This window comes from Balaenoptera acutorostrata, chromosome 12 (assembly GCF_949987535.1).
Source record: "Balaenoptera acutorostrata chromosome 12, mBalAcu1.1, whole genome shotgun sequence".
Lineage (NCBI taxonomy): Eukaryota > Metazoa > Chordata > Mammalia > Artiodactyla > Balaenopteridae > Balaenoptera > Balaenoptera acutorostrata.
In genome coordinates, this window is record NC_080075.1 from 69,326,605 (window position 1) to 69,347,089 (window position 20,485).

The 20,485-nt window shown below is 50.9% G+C and overlaps 1 protein-coding gene across 2 annotated transcripts in view; it reads left to right on the plus strand.

Annotated features, from left to right (window-relative positions):
* GALNT14 (polypeptide N-acetylgalactosaminyltransferase 14) overlaps positions 1 to 20,485 on the plus strand; it is a 224,394-nt gene that overhangs the window by 155,092 nt on the left and 48,817 nt on the right. For both annotated transcript variants that reach the window (XM_057558278.1, XM_007191374.2), the window contains exon 3: positions 17,136 to 17,234. In XM_057558278.1, coding sequence (XP_057414261.1) covers positions 17,136 to 17,234 — 99 coding nt within the window. The remainder of the gene's footprint in view (positions 1 to 17,135; positions 17,235 to 20,485) is intronic.

The following is a 20,485-nucleotide window of genomic DNA, read 5'->3' on the forward strand; positions in this document are numbered from 1 at the left end:
ATCCCTTACCGATGATGTCCTCAGTAGCCCTTTGGGTGAAGGGGCCATTGTCATTTCACAGCAGAGGAAACAGAGGCCCAGGCAAGGCAACTGGTTGGCTAAGTGGCAGAGTAGGTCTTCTCGCCGTGTGAGCCCTGAGACAAGTCATCTCTGCCACTTACCAGCTGGTCCTTGGACAAGTTACTCAACTCCCGAGCCTCAGTTTCCTCATCTTTAAAATGGGAATAATAATGGTACCCAGGATTGCTGTAAGGGTGAGCAAATCCATAATCCATGTCAAATGCTGAGCCCAGTCTTTAGCCCCTAGTAAGCACTTGGTGACTGTTTGTTAGCTGTGGTCATGAGCAGTCAAATTGTATTAGTCTGAGGACCAGCATTAGCACTCAGGCCCTGGGGCCTTTTCACTGCTCCACAGCTGTGGGTAAAAGCAGGTCCAAGAGGCGGGCAGAGAGGGTGACCCAAACCAGGACAAAGGGGTGATGTGAGTAAGTTTGGAGAGGTCCTGGCTTAGCGCCCTGTCCCCCACCTCCGAGTTGGGGTGCGCTCCAAGAGCAAGGCGGGCAGGGGTGGCAGGGGCGCGGGCAGGGAAGTTGTGCAGAGAGCATCCTGCCTCATCCTTGGCTCTCAGCACCGAACACTTCACGTGCCTGAATGTCAGACTTACTTTGGAAACTGGAATGCAAAATAAGCCATGAGGCAACTGCAATGCCGTGTCTGGTGAAATTTGCATTTTTCAGATACTGGGGATAGACGCCAAGGCCAGCAGAGGGAGTGATTTAAGGGCTGGGGTCCAGGAAGTACAAAATGTGTTTGACAAGAGATGAAAAGAGCAGAGAGGAGATGACAGCTGTGGGTGGGAGAAGCCGTGGGAAGGAGGCTGCCCGTGCAGCTGTGGTGACAGACAGTGGGATGGAGCGACGTGAGCCCCGGGGACCAAGGACAGCGGGAAAACTCACTGAGGAATGTGTGACGTGACAGAAGGAGGGCTCTGCTGGGGGACCCGTGGAGTCACGTGGCAGCCGGGCTTCCATCTGGACTGACAAGGGGCACGATCAGCAAAAGCCCCTTGTGGGGTCCTTAGTGTCCTGGATGTAGCAAGAGGAGCCACTTACATTGGACTTGAAGCATATCGTATCTGACAGCTCTCACCTCCTGCCCTCACCTCACCCTCCCAGTGACCCTGCAGCCAGCCAGACCAGACATCGTTATCTCTGTTCCCTGTTTTCCTACTTCTCCCTGTCTCTCCTTGATTCATCATATGGACACATCATTTTTTCCTTACTCTGAGCCTGCCTGTCGAGACATCAGGTACCCAGTCTGCTCTCATGTCTCCATCTCAGGGCAAGCCCACTCTTCACCCTGTGACCCAAGTCAAACCCTCGGCGTCCCCTCCTCTCTCACCCTCACTTTGTTGGGTCTGCCTCCTACATAGCTCCTGGTCCCTGCCCTTGCTCCCTGCTCACAGCTCTCCCCTCTACCTGGGTGACCGCAGCAGCCCTCAGCCGCCCTCCCACTGGGCTCTGGCCCCCCACTGGTCCACCCTGCACACCTCCTCCATGGAGAGCATCCCAAATGCCGGTGCATCGCTCCCCTTCCAAACCCGGCAAAGCTGCCAGCTCACCCCGCCCCTGAAGGCACGCCCACCCCAGCCAAGCCCAGGCTTGCAGCTGCCTGACTGTGCACAAGGGTTCATTCATGCCTTCTCATCTTCGCTGCTCTCTCTGCTTGGGATGCTCTTTCACCTTTCAGGAACGCGGGTTGGTTGGGTCCCCACTCCAGGAAGACATTTTGCCCCTTCAGGCTAAGTAGGGCGGCACCTCCTACTCGCTCACCTCTGAGCAGCACCCGTTACCCCGAGTTTCAAGCTTTCCCTCTCCCCTCCTTGAGCGACATGGGCAGGGATGCTGACTTACATTTGCACCTACCTGCAGAGCTCCACACGGTGCCTGGCACTCAGACACTTCATCAGTATCAGCAGATGACTGATGGATTCAAAGAGCACCCCCACTGGATTCATTCTCAGACAATCTACTGAAAACATCCGGGTTTGCAAGTGCAGGCGTGGGAATGTATCCTCAGAACAGAGGGAGAAAAATCACAGGAAACTTAAAACGACCTTCACTCAACAAAGAATTCTCTGTGTTACCACATAAATCCAGGACCATAATCAGCCAACATTTATTGATCAAACTAGTCCCCTGACATGTGGTAGGCACCTTACATATGTTCTCTCAGTTAAGCCTCATGACAACTTTGCTATGATCCTGGGTTTAGGGATGAGGAAAGTGACTGCAGTCGGTTGAGTAACTGGCCCACGGAAACACGTGGCCGCTGCCCACGGAGAAGATAGCACAGCCATGCAGGAGGGGCAGGGAGGCCAGGGAGCCCACGAGAAGTGCAATGGAGGAGCTGACCTAGGCTAAGCATTGCACAAAAGTTACACTGAGGCAGCCCTAGGAAGGACGGTGGCTGGATGGGGAGGTGTGTGGAGGTCGTGGCTCAGGCATGACCAAGGAGGCGTGGACTGGTTAGCAGGGCTAGAAGGTTCAGGCAAGAGAACCGTGGGGCAGAGCTGAAGGGTTAACACGATGGTGGGGGCCTTGGGATGTGACCAAGGTTTAGCTTAGGTAACTACGGAAGTTAGGGAGAGCTACGTGTGTGAAGCAGGATGTTAGGAAGATTAATGTGGAAGGTGAGGGGAGGAATGAGATGAGGAGCAGTAAGAAGGCCATTGTAGTCCCACAGATCAAGGGGGTGGGCCAGGCTTGGGCAGATGGAAGTGAGAGTAAAAAGAGGGGGTGGAGGCAGAATTTGGTACAGGACTGACTCTGGGATGGGCCGACAGTCTAGAAGGGTACAGGCGGGCATGGGAGGTCTTGGCTTTTTATCTCCCCAGCTCAGACCTTCCACAGGGGCCCACCGTTATGAGTCCCCTAGAGAAGAAGAGACATTGGATGCTTGGTCCTCAACCAGACCATTCTGGCGCTCAGTGTGCTGGGTCTGACCACATGCCTGGAGTCGCTAGGCTACAGGTCTTTATCTCAGCTGCTTCAGTTTGAGGAACATTTCCCCCTTCAGGTAAAGGAAGGGAATGACTCTTCTCTGATCCTTTAGCTGGAAAGTCTGAGAAGTATCAGGACATAGCTCAGGGAAGATCAAGGGGAGACATCCTTCCTTAGCAGGCGAGGGACACCCAGACTTCTGATTTTCCATCTTTCCAGAACCTTCCAGCGTGCAGACTTCAAGAGCAAAGACAGAGAGAAAGGTCAGTATGAAACAAAGTTTTGCAAATGAGTGTGTTGGCTGACCATCAAGGGTCATTCTAGTGGAGTGTGAGAGCTGAGTTGGGAACCAGACTATCTGGTGTGACATCAAGACTCTGCTGCTTACTGACTGTGACCTCACAGTCTTCTCCACGACAAGCAAGGAGGTCTCAGAGCACCTACCTCAGGGAATGATTGTGCAGATTTATAGCTCTTGGAAGAATACCTGAGACATAGGGTTCAGTAAATGTTATCTATTATTACTATTGTGTAATGTGATTCAAGCAGGACTAAAATAAGACTTGGAGGTGCCCTAGTCTCAGACACTGAGGAATCTTTTTCAGGAAACATTTCAAAAATAAGCCTTGGCCCACCTCCACACTTCCTGGTCCTGGCTAGACTCTGCATTTGCCTTTTGAGAACATTCTCCTCTGCACACACACATGCACACACACGGGCACACAGCTGCCATCTGGGTAGTGCTTGGTACCAACTAACCCAGGTCCTGGCAGCATCCCAAGAGAAGCCTCTTTGCAGCTTCCTGAGAGCAGCTGATCTTTCTGGAGAAAAGGCGCTGTTACTTCCCTGTGGTTTCCACCAAACCTCAGTGTTCCACTCACTTCAAAGGGGCTGAGTTGTCTGGAAAAACACAGTGGTGCAGAATGGAGCCATGGTCATTTCTAGGAGGTCTAAATGTGGCCAGAGGCGTCTGCATTCGCCAAGTTAGGTGTGCATTCTGAGCCCAGATTGCGCGTGACAGCTTGGACAGCAGAAGTGCGTGAGGAGATACATTGGGGCTAGAGACTGGAAAAATCATACCAAGTCATAGCATCAGCAGCACCAAGAACAGAGCTGGAGCTGCTGCTTCCAGAGCAAAGCGTGGAGATGTCTTGTCTTCTGCATTTAGTATACGTGCTGTCTGTGGAGGGTGGACATAGGTGCATCATAATTTATGGGACAAACCCTTGAACTGTACTTTCAGATGCCATTTGGTGAATTAGTGCAGATCTGATCTGTGGAGTTGGGGAAAAGGGGAGATGCTGAGGGAGATTTTCTTAAAGTTTAATTTTACAATTTATAACGCTTTTAATGATTCTGAGGTTGTGGCCTTTTTGAGTGTTTAAACACCCTTTCTTTTATGAAATAACAATGATGGTAGATGATGAGAGTTTTAAAATATAATTTTGCTGCAAAAGAAAATGTTGCAAACCTCGTAATCTTCTCTACAATTTTTTTAAATTTTATTTTACATTTAAAATTTTATTTTACATTTTATTATATGAAAGAACCCAATATCTAGAAACTATTGTCTGACACTAATGTTGAAATTTTAAATTAGATTATATACAAGCTAGGTTCAGTAATGACCTAGGACAACGATGTCTAATAGAAATAGATGTAAGCCATGCACGTAATTTAAATTTTTCTAATAGTCACATTTTAAAAAGTAAATTTTTTTTAAAGAATTTTTTTTATGTGGACCATTTTTTAAAGTCTTTATTGAATTTGTTACAATATTTCTTCTGTTTTTATGGTTTTTTTGGTTTTTTGACCGTGAGGCATGTGGGATACTAGCTCCCCAACCAGGGATTGAACCCGCACCCCCTGCATTGGAAGGCGAAGTCTTAACCACTGGATCTCCAGGGAAGTCCCTAAAAATTAAAATTTTTTAAGTGAAATCAGTTTTAATAATATGTATTATTTAACCCAATACACCCAAAACTATCATTTTGACATATAATAAGGTAAAAAAATTACTGATGAGGTATCTTGCGTTTTTTATCAGTCTGAAATCTTGTGTGTATTTCACACTTACAGCATATCTCTATTCTGATACATCTCAAATGCTCAATAGCCACAGGTAGCTCGTGGCTACCGTATTAGACAGCACAGGTCTGGGAGAAAAGCATCTGAGTCATAGTCTGGCAGTCCTGTCAGCTAGGATTCAGTCTCTCCCCTCCCACGTAAGGAAGCCTTGTTCATCTCTGGGACTTCAGTGAACAAGGGGAACATCCCAGCTTTTTAAACATAGCTGAGTATTTTCAATGCAACAGAGAATGCGTCAGACCTGTCCACAGGCACCAGATGACTGTCCCGAAGTCTCCCAGGACAGCCTTAGCCCCAGGCTCCCCATTCTCCCCACATGGTACCATTCTCAGCTTTGGTGACTTGTTTGGACTCCTCTGTGTGACTGACCTTGGCACGTCACTCAGCTTACAGCTCTGCAGCTTCCGTGAGCTGGTGCTACCTGTCACTTGGCAAGGGATGTTTTCTCCTCTGGCTTTGCCCCCATGGAAGCCTCATCTGCTTCCTCCCCCATTCACTCATCCACTCATTATTCAGATGTTTATTGTACGTCTACTATGTTTAGTCGCCGTGCCAGGGACTGAGGTTTTAACTATGAAAAAGTCCTAGCCTTCATTGCAGCTAAGAGTCAGCAGGAGAGACGGAGAGTTCCCAGTGCTTGGTAATAAACCACAGTGATGGGGTGAGTGCAGGGTCCTAGGGGAGCACAATAGAAAAGACTTGGAGATCAAGAAATGCTTCCAAGGGGAAGTACCTTCCAAGCCAGGATTAGAAGAGGAAAAAATAACCAGGCCTTGGAAGAGAGGAGAGTGCCTTTCAGACACGTGGGAGGGAGGGCAGCGCCTGCTGAGGTCCAGAGGGAGAAAGAGCTGGTGAGGCAGAACGTGGCTGGAAGTGGGAGGATGTGAAGAGAGGAGTCGCAGGTGATGCCGGGTCACCGAGGATGGTAAGCAATGATTGGGGGTTTCAACTTTATTTTGTGAGCAGTTGGGCAGTGTTGAAACATGTTAAAAATTTGCAGTTTGGAATGATCATTCTAGCTGCAGCATGCAGGAGAGATTGGAAGGGGATAAAGCCAGCTAGGAAGTGGCTGCAGTAATCCAGCAAAGACATGATGGGAATAGAGAGAAACAGCCAGATGGAGAGATAAGTAAGAAGGGTTGATAGGACTAGGTTTAGTGAGACTGGTGTCAGGGACGGAGAGGCAGGATTCGAGAATATCTCTTGGGTTTGGGCACATGGTAGATGGTGAGCTGGGGAACACGGAAGGGTCGGCAGGCTTGGGCGAGGTATGAGAGGCAGAGGGTGGCTGAAGAGGTCATCTCGTGGGGACATCCAAGAGAAGATGCTCATCAGATTAAGGTTAGGGTTGGGATCATTAGCAAACAGATGGGAAATTGAAGGCTTGGAAACGAGTAAAATAATCTAGAGGGAAGGAAGATTGAGAAGAGAATGGCTTAGGAGAGAATTTTGGAGGGGAACACCAGAATTTCAGAGGAGGGAAAGAAAAGGAAAACCAAGAAACAGCCTAAGAAGAGGAGAACCATGCTAGGGTGATTCTACCAAAGCCAAGGGCAAAGATCCAAACATTTAATGAAATGTATGACCCTCAATATTAACTACTACAGAGATGACAAGCAAGGAAAAGACTGAAAATTTTCCATTAGATTTAGCAACATAGAGAAGTAATAGGGACCTTGGTGGGAATATTTTGAGGGGGTAAAAGGGCACTGGAAAGCAGAGGTGGCCAGTACCCTATGTGGACTGGGACTTCTCTAAACCATCTGACAGGGCCCCCCAAGCCTGAGTGCTTTAAGGAAGTAGCAAGTTCAACAGCCAAGAACTAGGAGGTCTTAGCTTGGCCACTGCCAAGCAGGGTGAACGTGGCAGGTCAATTTGCTCACTGTTCTGGGTCTCAGTTTGCACATCTTTAAAAAAGGAGGGATGGGCTTCCCTGGTGGCGCAGCGGTTGAGAATCTGCCTGCTAATGCAGGGGACACGGGTTCGAGCCCTGGTCTGGGAAGATCCCACATGCCGCGGAGCAACTGGGCCCGTGAGCCACAACTGCTGAGCCTGCGCGTCTGGAGCCTGTGCCCCGCAACGGGAGGGGCTGCGATAGTGAGAGGCCCGCGCACCGCGATGAAGAGTGGCCCCCGCACCACGATGAAGAGTGGCCCCCGCTTGCCGCAACTAGAGAAAGCCCTCGCACGAAACAAAGACCCAACACAGCTAAAAATAAATAAATAAATAAATAAATAAAGTAGCTATTAATTAACAACAACAACAAAAAATACAGGGAGCTGGAAGCAATGCTTTTAAAACCTGTGTGTTACAAAATTCTGTTTTTGGTAGGATGTTAAGTGGTAGGCTTGATACGATATATATATCCTGTGAATATGTGAGTTCCCATGACATGTGAAGGATTTTAGGGCAGGGTTTGAGGTCAAAGCTTGGTAAACAGGATGCTAGCGCAAGTCTCAGAACCTTTAACATGTTAGTGTGCATGGGTGGATCACCAAAAAGTTAATCTAGTAGTTTTCCAGTATTTCTCATGTGCCAAACTGATTTGACTCTTGTAGACTTTATTCAGAGCATGCATAGGCTTCTCCTGGAGATGCGGTCCAGCAGCTCACAATGTAGGGACTGACTAAGCAGAGGAGCTCTGTGGTCCATCCCAGTCCAGTATTGCAGCAGCCCAGGAGTCTGTATGGAGCCAGAGAGGGAAAGGTCTTCCAGCTACTCTGGGCTGCGAAATAGCGGCAGAGACTGAGCCTTTGGGGGCCTCCAGACAACATGGCCCCTTACATCCTAGTGTCCCCCCTCTCCAGTTAGCTTCGCAGCGTGTCAGCAAAGAACCCTTGGGGCATTGGTACATCGCCAGGAAAATGAGCTTGCGGAGCCTGCAATTAATAATGATGGTGGAAGTGCCCTAGAATTGTCAAGATGTAGGTTTTCTTAGAAATGTTATGCTACTGGAAGTAGGTAGCTAAGAAATCCAGAGGGTTCTCCGAGGAGCAAGAGGTGAATTGCAGACCCTGAGCTGGCCTGACAGATAGATTCAACCAAGAACATGGTGATGGTTGGTACAGGGAATGCATTTGTTGGCCTAAATAGGCCCAGCCTGAGACCAAGGGCTCTGCCAAATGGCCTCGTGTTCATGGAATGGAGGGATGTCTGTGATACCATCTAGGTCAGCCTTTCTTTACTGGACTTCTGCAAGTGAATCAAGCCTTAAAACCCTATGACATCCATTATATGAGATGAATTAACTTCTCCTCTGTGCATGTGGAAGGGTGCTAGTTATGCACCATCCACGGGAGAAGTGAGAAGAGAGTCTCTCAACAATTTTCTATGTGTTTGATTCATATTAAGAAGCCCCAAGGGAGCTGAATCTGTAAAGACTGGAACAAACCCCAAAGGTACCCCTGAAGAATTTCCCTCTGTATGTTGTGGCCATAGGAATCCTATACCTAGCAACATCTTGATGCCAACAGAGCATGAATGAAGGGTCCCGTGGGAGCTCTGGAGCTCTGTGCTGGGAGAATCGTGATGCCTTTGCCTAGCTCTTCCACCAAGTACCCGAGAGAATTTACCTTTGACCCCAGGGCAGTGAGAAATCCTGGTGGACTTGGGTTTTCAGGAGCTAAGGGTACCAGTATTCATTGTCTGTTGCTGCATAACAAATTACCATGAAACTTAGTGGCTTAAAATAATGTTTATCATCTCACAGTTTCTGTGGGTCAGGAATTCAGGCATGGCCAAGGTGGGTCCTTTCCTTCAGGGTCTCTCACAGGCAGTGTTCAAGGTGTCAGCTGGGGTTGCAGGCATCTCAGGGCACGTCTCGGGGGAGACTGTCTTCCAAGTTCACTGACATGGTTGTTGGCAGGATTCAGTCCCTCACAGGCTATGGACCAGAGGCCACTCTCAGTGCTTTCCCATGTGGGGCTCCCCATCATGGCAGCTTGCTTCAGCAAAACATACAAGCGAAAAAGATGGAAGTCACTGTCTTTTGTGACCTAATCACAAAAGTGACATCCCATCACTTTAGCTGTAGTCTGTTCCTTAGAAGCAAGACACCAGGTTTAGTCCACACTCAAGGCCAAGAGATTACACAAGGAGGTGGGTGCTGGGGGCCTTCATCTGCCCACCAAGAGCTCAACCAAGTTCCTAAGCAGTTCAGTTCCCTGCCCTGGCCCACTTATCCCGTTCCCAGGATACTAGAATTTAATAACGTGCTCAGCAGGGACTTCCCTGGCGGTCCAGTGGTTAAGACTTCACCTTCCAGCGCAGGGGGTGCGGGTTCTCTCCCTGGTCAGGGAGCTAAGATCCCACATGCCTCGTGGCCGAAAAACCAAAACATAAAACAGAAGCAGTAGTGTAACAAATTCAATAAAGACTTTAAAAAAATGGTCCACATCAAAAAAAAAAATCTTTAAAAAAAAAATAACATGCTCAGCAATTCAAAACGTAGCAGTGTCATGGAATAGCAGATCTCACTGTTATCTTAAGTGTCTTTTACGAGACGCAGGATTTCCATAACACTAAGTGAGGGTGACTTGAGGCAAGAAGTCGGAGCGGTATATGTTTATGTGGATGAACAAATTAATCTGCATGTGAAATCCCAGTGAAGTTGACACGAAATAAAAATTTCATGCCTTACAGTGTATAGTGTTGCCCATGAAATGAGATTAAAAGGAATTTCTGGTTTTACAGCTGTCATACTTTTTATACTGCTCGTGTTTTTCTCTTCTAAAGAGTCAAGTTTGAACCTAGAGGTCAGTTACAGGTTTGGCATTTTATAGTTTTCGGTCATCTTCCTTTTCCTCATAGCTGACAGCAGGCTTCCTTGCATAGAACTGAGCTGGGAAATGTAGTAGGTGTTCTTGGTCCCTGTCCTGAGGGAGCCGACATTCTGGAAAGGTCACTGGGCCAAGAGCTTTTCCCCCTCTCGTCCTTTCTTCCTCACACACATCAGCTTTGGGGGGGTGTTGGTGGCAGGAAAATGGGGAGGAGACGTGGTCTCCCTGGGACCTCTTCTGGGCTATAGTGGAGGACACAGGGGGCCAGAGATGGAAGCGGGGAGCAAGGAAAGGCTGTGCCCCACCCACCTGCAGGGAATCCAGGTCGTCACTCCCCTGGGGACAGTGCTCTCCCGGGAAACTAGCCCTACCCCCGCTTTACAGCTTATGCCTATTTCCCTTGGCCTTTGCAGCTGCAGAGTTCAGGCAAATGGCATATGTGGAGAAGATAACCCGTTCGTTTTCTATGTCTGGTCTGGCCTCTGGAGCGGGCTCTGGACCTGCGGGAATCGGAGGGACAAACTGCAGCTTTCTGCTTAAAAACAGGTTCACGCGCCTCCCAGGGTCTCATTGAAATCACCCTGTGCCCACCCTTTCAGGCTCATCTGGACGTAAGTGGGAGCCCCTGTTAGGGTGTTCCTGTGGCGGCTCAGCCAGCAGTGTCCCAGTCTTCCTGTCACTACCCAGGAACGGCAGGCAGCCTGTCCCTCCCTGCTGGGTTCTAGAGCTTGGTAGAAGCTGCTCCTTGGGGGTGGTGATCAAGTGTGAGCCCAGGGGTCCGCACGGTGTGCAGGACCCAGAGTACACCTAGGGGACAGACGGCAGCTATGGATACCCTGATGCCTGGAGCGGTGCTGGCACGGAGAGATGGTGGCTTGGTGACAAGGATGCACGGCAGGCCTGGGCTCACTAGCTGCAGTGAGTTACTTAACCTCCCCGCGCCTCGGTCTCCTCCTGAGTGAATCCATTAAACAGTGCCCCCCTCCCCCAGGGCTATCTGTGAACCTTAAATATGCGAGGTGCTCAGGACAGCGCCTGGCAGCAGGGGTCACTAAGTAGTCGTTTAAAAACCTTCCCTGATTGTAAAGCAATTATACTCCAATAAAGATGCTAAAAAAAAAAAAACCTTCCCTGAGGTGGATAATTTCATCAAGGAAGTCACTTCCCAGCTCCCGAGTGGCAAAGGGTTGGCCCAGTGTGTCCCACCCCAGGCCTGTTTGATTTCCACTGTGTCATGCTACATATTTGCGTGACCTTTCCCCTTTCTCTAACTGCCCTCAGCCTTCCCGCTGGGATGCCAGAGCCCCCCCCCCCCCTTCGAGAGTTTGCCTCCTAGACACAGAGCCATTGTCAGTTCTGGACATTTTAGTGATAATAATTATTATGCTCTACTCTCTGCTTCAAAGTTACCAGGTCTGCCTCTCCATCACTCCCTCCTGTTTTTACCCTCGAGAATAAAATCCCAAATGTTTCTAATTTATGACCACATCTTTCCTCCCTGCTGCCCAGTGCTAAAATGGAGATGACGATCATCATCATAACACTCTGTTTACGGGCTGCTGCCAGTTTAATGAGCTTGTGCAATAAAATAAAAGGCATGTGCACAGCATTAACAGTTCTGTGATAACTGACAGCCGTCCTCACTTGGGGTGTTTCTAACATCCCCGCTTGGCACCTGTTCAGGTGCAGGGATGAGGCGGGGTAGGCAGCCGAGCAGTGATTGGCTGGTGGAGAGATGGAAGAGGAAGCTCTGACCCCGTGCCAGGGGTTAGCATCCCAGAACACCTCTCTGGAAGCATCCTCGGCCAGTAAATGACACGGAACCCTCAAGAAATGGATGGTTAGGAAGCACTGTGAGACCCACCTGAACTTGGAGAAATTAAGTCAGTTGAATCTTTCTTTAAAAAATGAAAAGTCGGGGCTTCCCTGGTGGCACAGTGGTTGAGAATCTGCCTGCCAATGCAGGGGACACGGGTTCGAGCCCTGGTCTGGGAAGATCCCACGTGCCGCGGAGCAACTAGGCCCGTGAGCCACAACTACTGAGCCTGCACGTCTGGAGCCTGTGCTCCACAACAAGAGAGGCCACGACAGTGAGAGGCCCGCGCACCGCGATGAAGAGTGGCCCCTGCTTGCCACAACTGGAGAAAGCCCTCGCACAGAAACAAAGACCCAACACAGCCATAAATAAATAAATAAATAAAAATTTTAAAATAAATAAATAAATAAATAAAATAATTTAAAAAAAAAAAGAAAAGTCAAAAAAGAAACTACAGGTGAAGAATCAGCTCAGAGGAGCACGCATTATTCAGGAGCTGCTGTGGCAATCAGGACAGCAGCCCGGGGCTGGCATCTGTCTCTGCACACAGCGGTGGTCCCGCCCTTCCTCCTGGTTCCACCCTCATACCCATCCTTCCTGCTCGCTAGCTCTTCTCTCCAGTAAAAGCCCTGAATCTTTAATAAATTATAAACATGTTTCTCGTCCATCTGCCGGCGCCAGATCTCAGTGTTGGCAGTTTTTGCATTCCCCTGGTGCCCCTAATAGATCTTGCTGTTTGATGAATCTTTCAGATCCTCTCACAGGAAGCCCACGCATGTTCTGACTCCTCACAGTGGCCTGTTTTAAGGATTTTTCCTGGCCCCTCGGCCTTGTTGCTGCGGTGTCCAGGGTTCGCCTCCTAGCGGGAGTGCAGCCCCCCCTGGGCCTTGAAGGGCAGGTGGCTCATGCGCAGGGCTCGGGCAGCTGGGCCCCGTCCAGAACCAGCCCCTCGGGCTCCTGTGCCTTAACCAGGTTGAGTTCACAGTGGACGCTAGGGACAACGACCACATTAGAAGTCACGGAACCTGGACGCAGCTCATCTCGGCCACTCACCAGGGGTGTGAGCTTGAGTGAGATCCTGAGCCTCGGTTGTTCTCATCTGTGGAGTAGAGGTTCTCAGAGGCTGTTGTGAGGGTCCGAGGAGACGGAGGATGAGTCCAGGCACCATGAGCTGAGAGCAGGGGCAGGAGGAAGGCAGTGCTGAGTGCCGGGAGCCGGGAGCCGCAATGCCCGTGCCTCAGAGCTGTGATGCACCGCCTCCTGCCGGCCTGCCCTCCCTTGGGGCTGTGCACACAGGGGGCGCTTATGGGATTTCTGCCCAGCCTCGAGGAAGAGCCCCTGCCCTTTATCCTGCAGGAGCAGGAGGCTGGCGGGGGCTGAGGCCCAGGAGCAAAGCAGCCCAGGCGCCAATGGACGCCTGTTGGGCCAAGTTCTGCCCGCTTTAGGAGGTTGGACTAGGTCATCTCCAAGCCCCTTCCTTCCTTGGCTGAACTCTAAGTTCGTAGTTCTAGTCCAAAAGTATTGAACGTTGCCTGGAGGCAATACTATTATTACAATGATAATTCTCACCACCATTGACTCAGCAGCTATGAAACACCACGTGTTTTGCCTGGATTCTCTGCAATCTCCACAAACAAGCCTGAAAGGGAGGTATTTGTCCTCATTTTACAGGTGACAACACTGAGGCTCAGAGAAGGTAAAGGACGTGCCCAAGGGCACACAGCCAGTTTTCAGCAGATCCAGGATTCCCGTCGACGTCACAGCCCAGGTTCCTTTCTCTAACACTGATGCTCTCTTTGCTCTCTTTACCGCCTCTTGCCTCCCGGTGCCCCTCACCCGCTGTCAGACAGGGCAGAACCACTCACTAAGGATGCCTTTCCAGCCTGTGCAAGATCTGGCTCCGCCCAGCGGGAGGAGGAGCCCGCAGATTTAAGCGTGATGTTAAAAATAATGATAGTCACTATTTGTCAAGCATCTATTATTACCTAACATGTTAATAATTTAGGGGGAAAAATCTACAAGTTAAAAGTTGTTGTCTCCACTTTCCAGATGAAGATACTGAGTCTTAGAAAAGTAAATTTGGATGTCCAGCCACACAGTTGAGCCTCAGCTGCAGAATGGCCTTCACGGCCTTTCGTTCAAATCAACCACACTTATTGCATGTCAGCTACGATCAAAGCTTCTGATTACTGATGCTCTGGGAACCTTTAGCAGGAGAGCCTTGGGCCCAAGCTCTGTTTTACAGATGAGCAGACAGCAGCCTGCAGAGGTGGGTGGTTTACCCACCGTCTCGCAGCTGGTCAGCGGTATCCAGACCCCTGGGCCAGTATTCTGCCAACTGCCTCACTGGGCATCTGGCCTGCGGGTCCAGAACCATGCTGTGACGGGGATGCTGTACCCTGTTTGTGTCCATCCATCCCCATCTCACCCTGTGAGATCCAGCTCCTCCTCCTCCATGAAGCCTTCTTCACCACCACCCCCCGCCCCCGCCCCCGCCCCCGGGCGGAGGTCCGCTTCCCTCTGCTCTCCCAGCGCCACACGCATGCCGCTGCGTCCCTGTGCGGCCATACACCTGCCTCCCAGCTAGATGCCTCCAAGGCAGGAAAAGGAACCCCGTCCCCAAAAGCTCTCTAAGCGGGTAACTCCCAGTACCTCCTGCACCAACTTGCCCCCGAATAACTTACCTCATAAAAGGTGGGATTTGGGATCCCATCGCCGCCCAGGGTGTGGAATGGGACGCCGTCTCCAGCGCAGTGCCCAGGCCTGACCCTCAGCGCAGCCCTGGCAGCACGGCCTTCTCAGTCATCCTGCTCGTCTGTCTTCTCTCCCCGTCTCTGATGGAGACAGGGAGGTTCTGCTAAGCTCTCTGCTTTATCACCTTCCGATAAAGAGACATGATTATCATTCCGCTCCCTGACATCCCCCTCATTCCTTTCGGCGCTGACCGTGCTCACTGCCGCCTACCCCTCTGCCTGGGTCCCTCCCAGCCCCTCCTTGCCCCCCATGGACCCTGCAGCACACCAATCGAGGGATCCCCCCCCCACCAAGTCCACCTCTGCCAGCCCCCCGCCCTCCTCCCTCCCCACTGCTCCCAGCTTAGACTCAGGTCTGAATCCAAAGGTAGGCAAGTCCAAGGCCTCTTCTCACTAGGGGCCATTTCAAGGCATTTTCCTCCTCTTTTATAATGGTTATTTAATGCACAACAAATCACCCCCAAACTTCAGTGGCTTAGAACAACAGGAATCATTGATTGTCCTTATGGTCTCTGTGAGGTAGGAATTCAGAGCATCTTGGCTGGGCGGTTCAGGCTTGGAGCTGCTAGAGCTGCCGTCATCTGAAGGCTTGACTAGAGCTGGTGGACCCACCTCCAGGGGGGCTCATTCCTGTGTCTGGCAAGTTGGTGCCGACTGTGGGCAGGAGACCTCAGTTCCAACACACGTCAGCATCACTCCACAGGGCTGATTGAGTGTCCTCACGGCATGGCAGCTGGCTTCCCTCCAAGTGGCCAAGGCAGAGTCTTTGGTGCTTTTATGATTTAGCCTTAGAAGTCACACACTGTCCCTTCCATCATATGCTATTAGTCCTATAAGCTAGCCCTGATTCAGTGAGGGACAGAACTATACTAGGACCAGTAGTTGAGAATCACTGGAAGCCATCTGGGAGGCTGGCAACCTCTCCTTTTAAAAGCATAAAAGGCTAAGTCATCAGCTGACCTAAGAATGCATTTCCTGAATTTCTTTCTCTCTTTCTCCATGAATGGGCATCTGATATACTTATCTCTTGTTCTAGGGACATGGAGATAGCCAAGGGTCCTTCCCTAGAGGAACTCATAGTCAAGTGGGGGAGATAGTCCATCTTGAGAAGTGCCAGGAGAGAGATATGTACAAAATTATGGGAGCACAAAGGACAGGTCATTACCTATCTGGGGGAGTATGGAACACCTTTTCAGACAAGAGATATTTGCTCTGGGTCTTGAAGGATGAGTAGGAGTTCATCTGGTGGAGAAAAGAGAAAGGACACTGCTCCATGCAGAGGTAATAGTGAGAGCAGTGACAGAAAGTCATGGCAGCATATGAAGTTGCAATTGTGGAAGGTCTTGAAGGCTGTGATAGGGAGTTTGGACTTTCTATATCAGGAGCCACTGAAGGCTTCAAGCCAGAGGAAGACCTGGGCGGAGCTTTGTGGTAGACTGGACATGACTGGCAGGGGCAGAGGGTGGAGGCAAGATGACTGGTCAGGAGACTGCTGCAGGAATCCCCCAGAGGAGTAAAGACTCTCTGAGCCGGGCCCATGGGGACTAGAAAGGAGAGGTGGGTTCAGGATGTGGGGATTTATTAGTAGGTGGTGCTGACGTGATGTGGTGAGAAGTTGTCTCTGTAGGGGGAGCACAGGCAGGCCTGAAGGTCATGACCAGCCTTTCCACTGTCTCTACCCCTGCGGCCTTCCTTTCCCGATTCTTGGCTCCTCGTGGCTGACCCATCCCAGTCTGTGCTCAGGTCCTGAGCACAACAGCCCTGCTTTGTCTGTGTAAGTCCTCTTATTCAGGGTTTGCTCTTGTAGGAAAAAGTGTTCAGGGGCTCACAGTCTCCTTGAAGTCCATCCTTGGGTCTCTGGACCCCAAGTTAAAAGCCCCAAGAAAGCCCCAAGCCTAGGAAGAAATTAGAAAATGAGGAGAAGAAATGTTTGACTCACCAAACATCTGTTATTTATTTCCTCGTTTAATACCCCTGGAACAGCGAGAAACAGGAGGCAGCATTTACCCAGGATCGCCCCTGGTGGCCCCAGCCTCACTTGGTGGGTTTATTTCCATTATTATAGTAATTTTCGGGCTGCAGGCTACAATTTTCACTTGCAGTGAGGTATTAAATTGATATTACCCCAGATGTAATTGTCATACAAAATGATCCTGGACATGGGGAAGTGAATGCTTTTTCAAAATGGGGTTTTCCTGCGAGTGCTGGGTTTTAGGGCTCTGCCTCTTTAAATATGCCAGATTTCGGTGTGTGTGGCCGGCAGTCAGGGGTCAGCATGGTGTGGTGGGCTGGAGCTGCTGGCCCAGAACACAGTGAGGCCTTGGCAGGCTGGGATGGACACAGACTGGGCAGCAGAGCGCAAGGCTCGAGGGTGGGCTTATGTGGCTACCAGGAACTATGTGCTGTACCCCAGGCATGCGGGAAATCCCGCATTTATGTTCTGTACGTCAGCTTAATTCGACTCCAAGCCCAAGTTCCCCCGAGGTGGTGGGAGATTCAGCTCTAATCATTCTCGGAGCTTCCTGGGCTCCCCCCTAGGGCCAGGTGAGGCCCTGGGGTCTTACACAGTGCTGTGCAGCTGGAGGGGGCCCCACCAGACGCCAGGCATCGGTCCACACCAGTGATGCCCTCGGTTCCAGCCCTTGAGATCTGCTTTGTCTCTAAAGGTCTTCTTGTCCCGCTGCCTTGCCTTCCCCAGATGCACCCTGCTGGGGTACTGCACGGACCTCCCTCCCACCAGCATCATCATCACCTTCCACAATGAGGCCCGCTCCACCCTGCTCAGAACCGTCCGCAGGTAAGAGCCTTCCCGTCTGTCAGCCTTCCAGGCTGGCACTTGGCGAGGACGTGTCTGCCCGCGCGGGGAGGGGGACCAGTTCAAGTGTTTCTAAGTACCTGCCAGGCACTGTTCGGCACACTCCACATGCATCCGCTAGTAGTCACTCCTCACGCTCCTATGAGGGCGGCTATTATCCCATTATATAGAAGGAAAGATAGAGGCCTGAGGCATCGGGTTACTTATAGAAGGTCACTGGAAGTCATAGAGGACTTGGTCCCAGAGCACTTGCCCTTAACCACTGCGTAGACTGCCTCTAGAACGTGAGTTCTCATTTTCACAGCTGATGAGGAAGCCGGGGCCCCGAGAGGCTGAGTACATCCTCCACCCCCAGCATCAGTCTGGGATTAGAACTCGGGTCTGCCAAGAGCATCCGAGAGAGACTCCTTGCCTTCCAGGCTGACCTCTTCTCCTCCTTGGAGGAGTCTTCCGAGGCCATGCACCTCCATCCCCCTCAACACGCACGCACGTGCACACACACACACACACACACACACACACACCATCAGGGCCTTCTTCTGGGCTGCTTCTCTGCACATCTCTACTCTAGCACTTAATGCATTTTTCCCAGATGTAATCCTCAATGAACTCCTGACGGGTAAGGCCTGTATCTTATTCACGTCTTACCTAACCTCCCTGTGGCATAATAATTAGTCCTACGGCCTAGAGCTGCTTTGGTTAATTCAGGTAAAGGACTGAGGCTGTGCTGGCACAGAGCAGCCATCCCTGTATCTGCACAGCTAGTGAGCTCTCAAAAGAAAAGAGGCTCTGGGGTACCTGAAAGGGCACCACACTTGGAGTCTGAAGACCTGGGTCAAGTCCCCACCCTACCACTTCCTTGCCTTGTGACCTTGGACAGGTCATTAGCCACATCTGTAAAGATGGTGATAGAAAGGTCTTTCATGTTTCAAGTTCTATCACATTTCCCACATCTGTAAAGATGGTGATAGAAAGGTCTTTCATGTTTCAAGTTCTATCACATTTCCCACAAGAAGACATTACCCTGGGACATTTGGGGGCCATTATAATGTGGGCACCCCAGGTCCCCCATGCTTTCCTTACACTATGTTTATGTTCTCGGGGGCACTTCAGCTGCTGCCCTCAGACTCGTCCCTTTCAGCTCTAAGACATATTTCTCCTTCTCTTCCTGCTGCTCCTGCGTCTCTTTATAATAGTAATAACGGTACTTTATGCTAATAATACTAACGTGTTAAATGTATGCTGAGCTTAATGGTCCACAGAACACATTTTATCTGTCACTTCAGTTGGAGCCCCATCGGACCTTGTGAAGTCCAGGTGCACGTAGTGAACGGAGGCCAAGTCCACAGAGCTGGGAAGCACAGGAGCCAGGATTCGGGTTTCTGACTTCCTGGGTGGAAGTGGGGAGAAGTAGGGGTGCAGCCCCAGCGCCTCTGTCTGCCAGCCTGACGGAGGGCTTCCCCCAAGGCCCTGGTGCCCTGCACTCTGAAGGGGACTTGGGGCCCATCAACACCATGCTCTTCAGAAGGCCCCATGAACTGCCAGACTGTACCCCAAATTCTGCTGGGCGCTTTGCTGAGAGAGCTCAGGACCTCTTTCCTGCCTCTCAGGAACTTCAGTGTGAGCCAGGCCCCTGGCTCAGACCCAAGTGTGATGCATGAAAACAGCAGAATTAGGGCCCGAGAGCCAGGTATGACCAGACGGGCGTTAACATCATTAGCAGGCAGGGCGGAAGTGAATATTAGGGGTGGAGGCAAGAAGATTACTTCTAGGAAATTCCGTGGCCAGGTGTCATTTGCCTTGGGAATCCGTACCTCCCTTTTACTCCCTATCCTGTTGCACAAATAAATCGCTAGCCACTGAGAGAGAATTGAATGAAGAGCACTTCCTATCTCACTTTTGTTGTTAATGAAAGGATCTTTCCTAAGGCGTCTTTTCATCTTTAACTTTCTAGAATTCTCATGGCTTTGCTGCCAGGCTCTGGCAAGGGAAAGATGCTCGAGGAACTGGGAAGGACCGAGTTGCCCTCTCGTCCCTCCCATGCAGCGCCTGGCCAGGCCTTGGTCCCTCTGCCCATCCCTGCCCAGGCTCCTGCATTAGCCGGGGATGGGGGGTGTGGGAAGGCACACGTGGGGGCACTCAGAGCCAGGCAGAGGCACGATGCAGTGGGTGATGGGGGGAGGGAGAGAGAGTCACAGCCTTGATGAGTTAGGGGACTTTTCTCACTTAAGGACTGAGAAAAGCCCTGAAGAATGGTTTATCTTGACTGGTGTTGCCACGAGACCCTGTGTATATGTGAGACCCAGGGCCGCCCCCTTCTTTTGGAGCATCTCTGGCCCCCTGCCTCCCAGGCGGCTCTGGAGCATGCTGACTGGCCAGTTTATATCTTGAATCTCCTTGCTGTGGCTTTTGGTAATAACCTAGATTTAGAGGAGCAGTCTCTCGGATTCAGGTGGTTAAGAAATTGGACCCTGGGGCCAGATTTGCCCACTCTGCCCTTACCAGCTGTGTGACCTTGGGCACCTCCTTCACCTCTCTGCCTCAGTTTCCTTTTCTGCCAAACAAGGAGTACTGGTAATAACTGCCTCACATGATTGTGGAGAGGAGTGAACGACTTCAGGTAGGTAAAGGCCTTGGAACACTGCCTGGCACAGTGAGCCTGGGGAGGTGACAGCAAGTGCCATGAGGCACCCCCAGCCCGGGTAGGCAGCGGGGTTCTGGTGCTGTGGCTCTCAAGCTTGAGCAGACATCAGAATCCCCTGGAGGGCTCGTTAAAACATGGTTTCTTGGGCCCCATCCCCACATATTCCAACTCAGTAGGTGTAGAGTGGGGCCCAAGACTTTGCATTTCTACGAGGTCCCCAGGTGATACCGACGCTGCTGGTTCTGGGATCACACGTTGAGAGCCGGTATCATCATCATTATCAATCCTCAGGTTCCGGGGGCAGCTGCCGGGCACCAGGCGGGGTGCCAAGCTCCTTCTCTGTGGCTGAGGCAGCTGTGCTGACAGTTCGGTACTTCCTGAAGCTCTCCGGCTAGTGAATGGCAGATACGCAGACACAGCACTCGAACCCAAGTCGGTCTGACTCCAGAACGATTAAACTCAACTGTCAACCGGCCTCAGGTCTTCATTCAACTGGTATTTATGGAACGTCTGATAAACGCTGCCTGCCTATAGCCCCGTGCAGTTCACAAAGCAATTTCAAATACATTTCCTCATTTCATACACACAA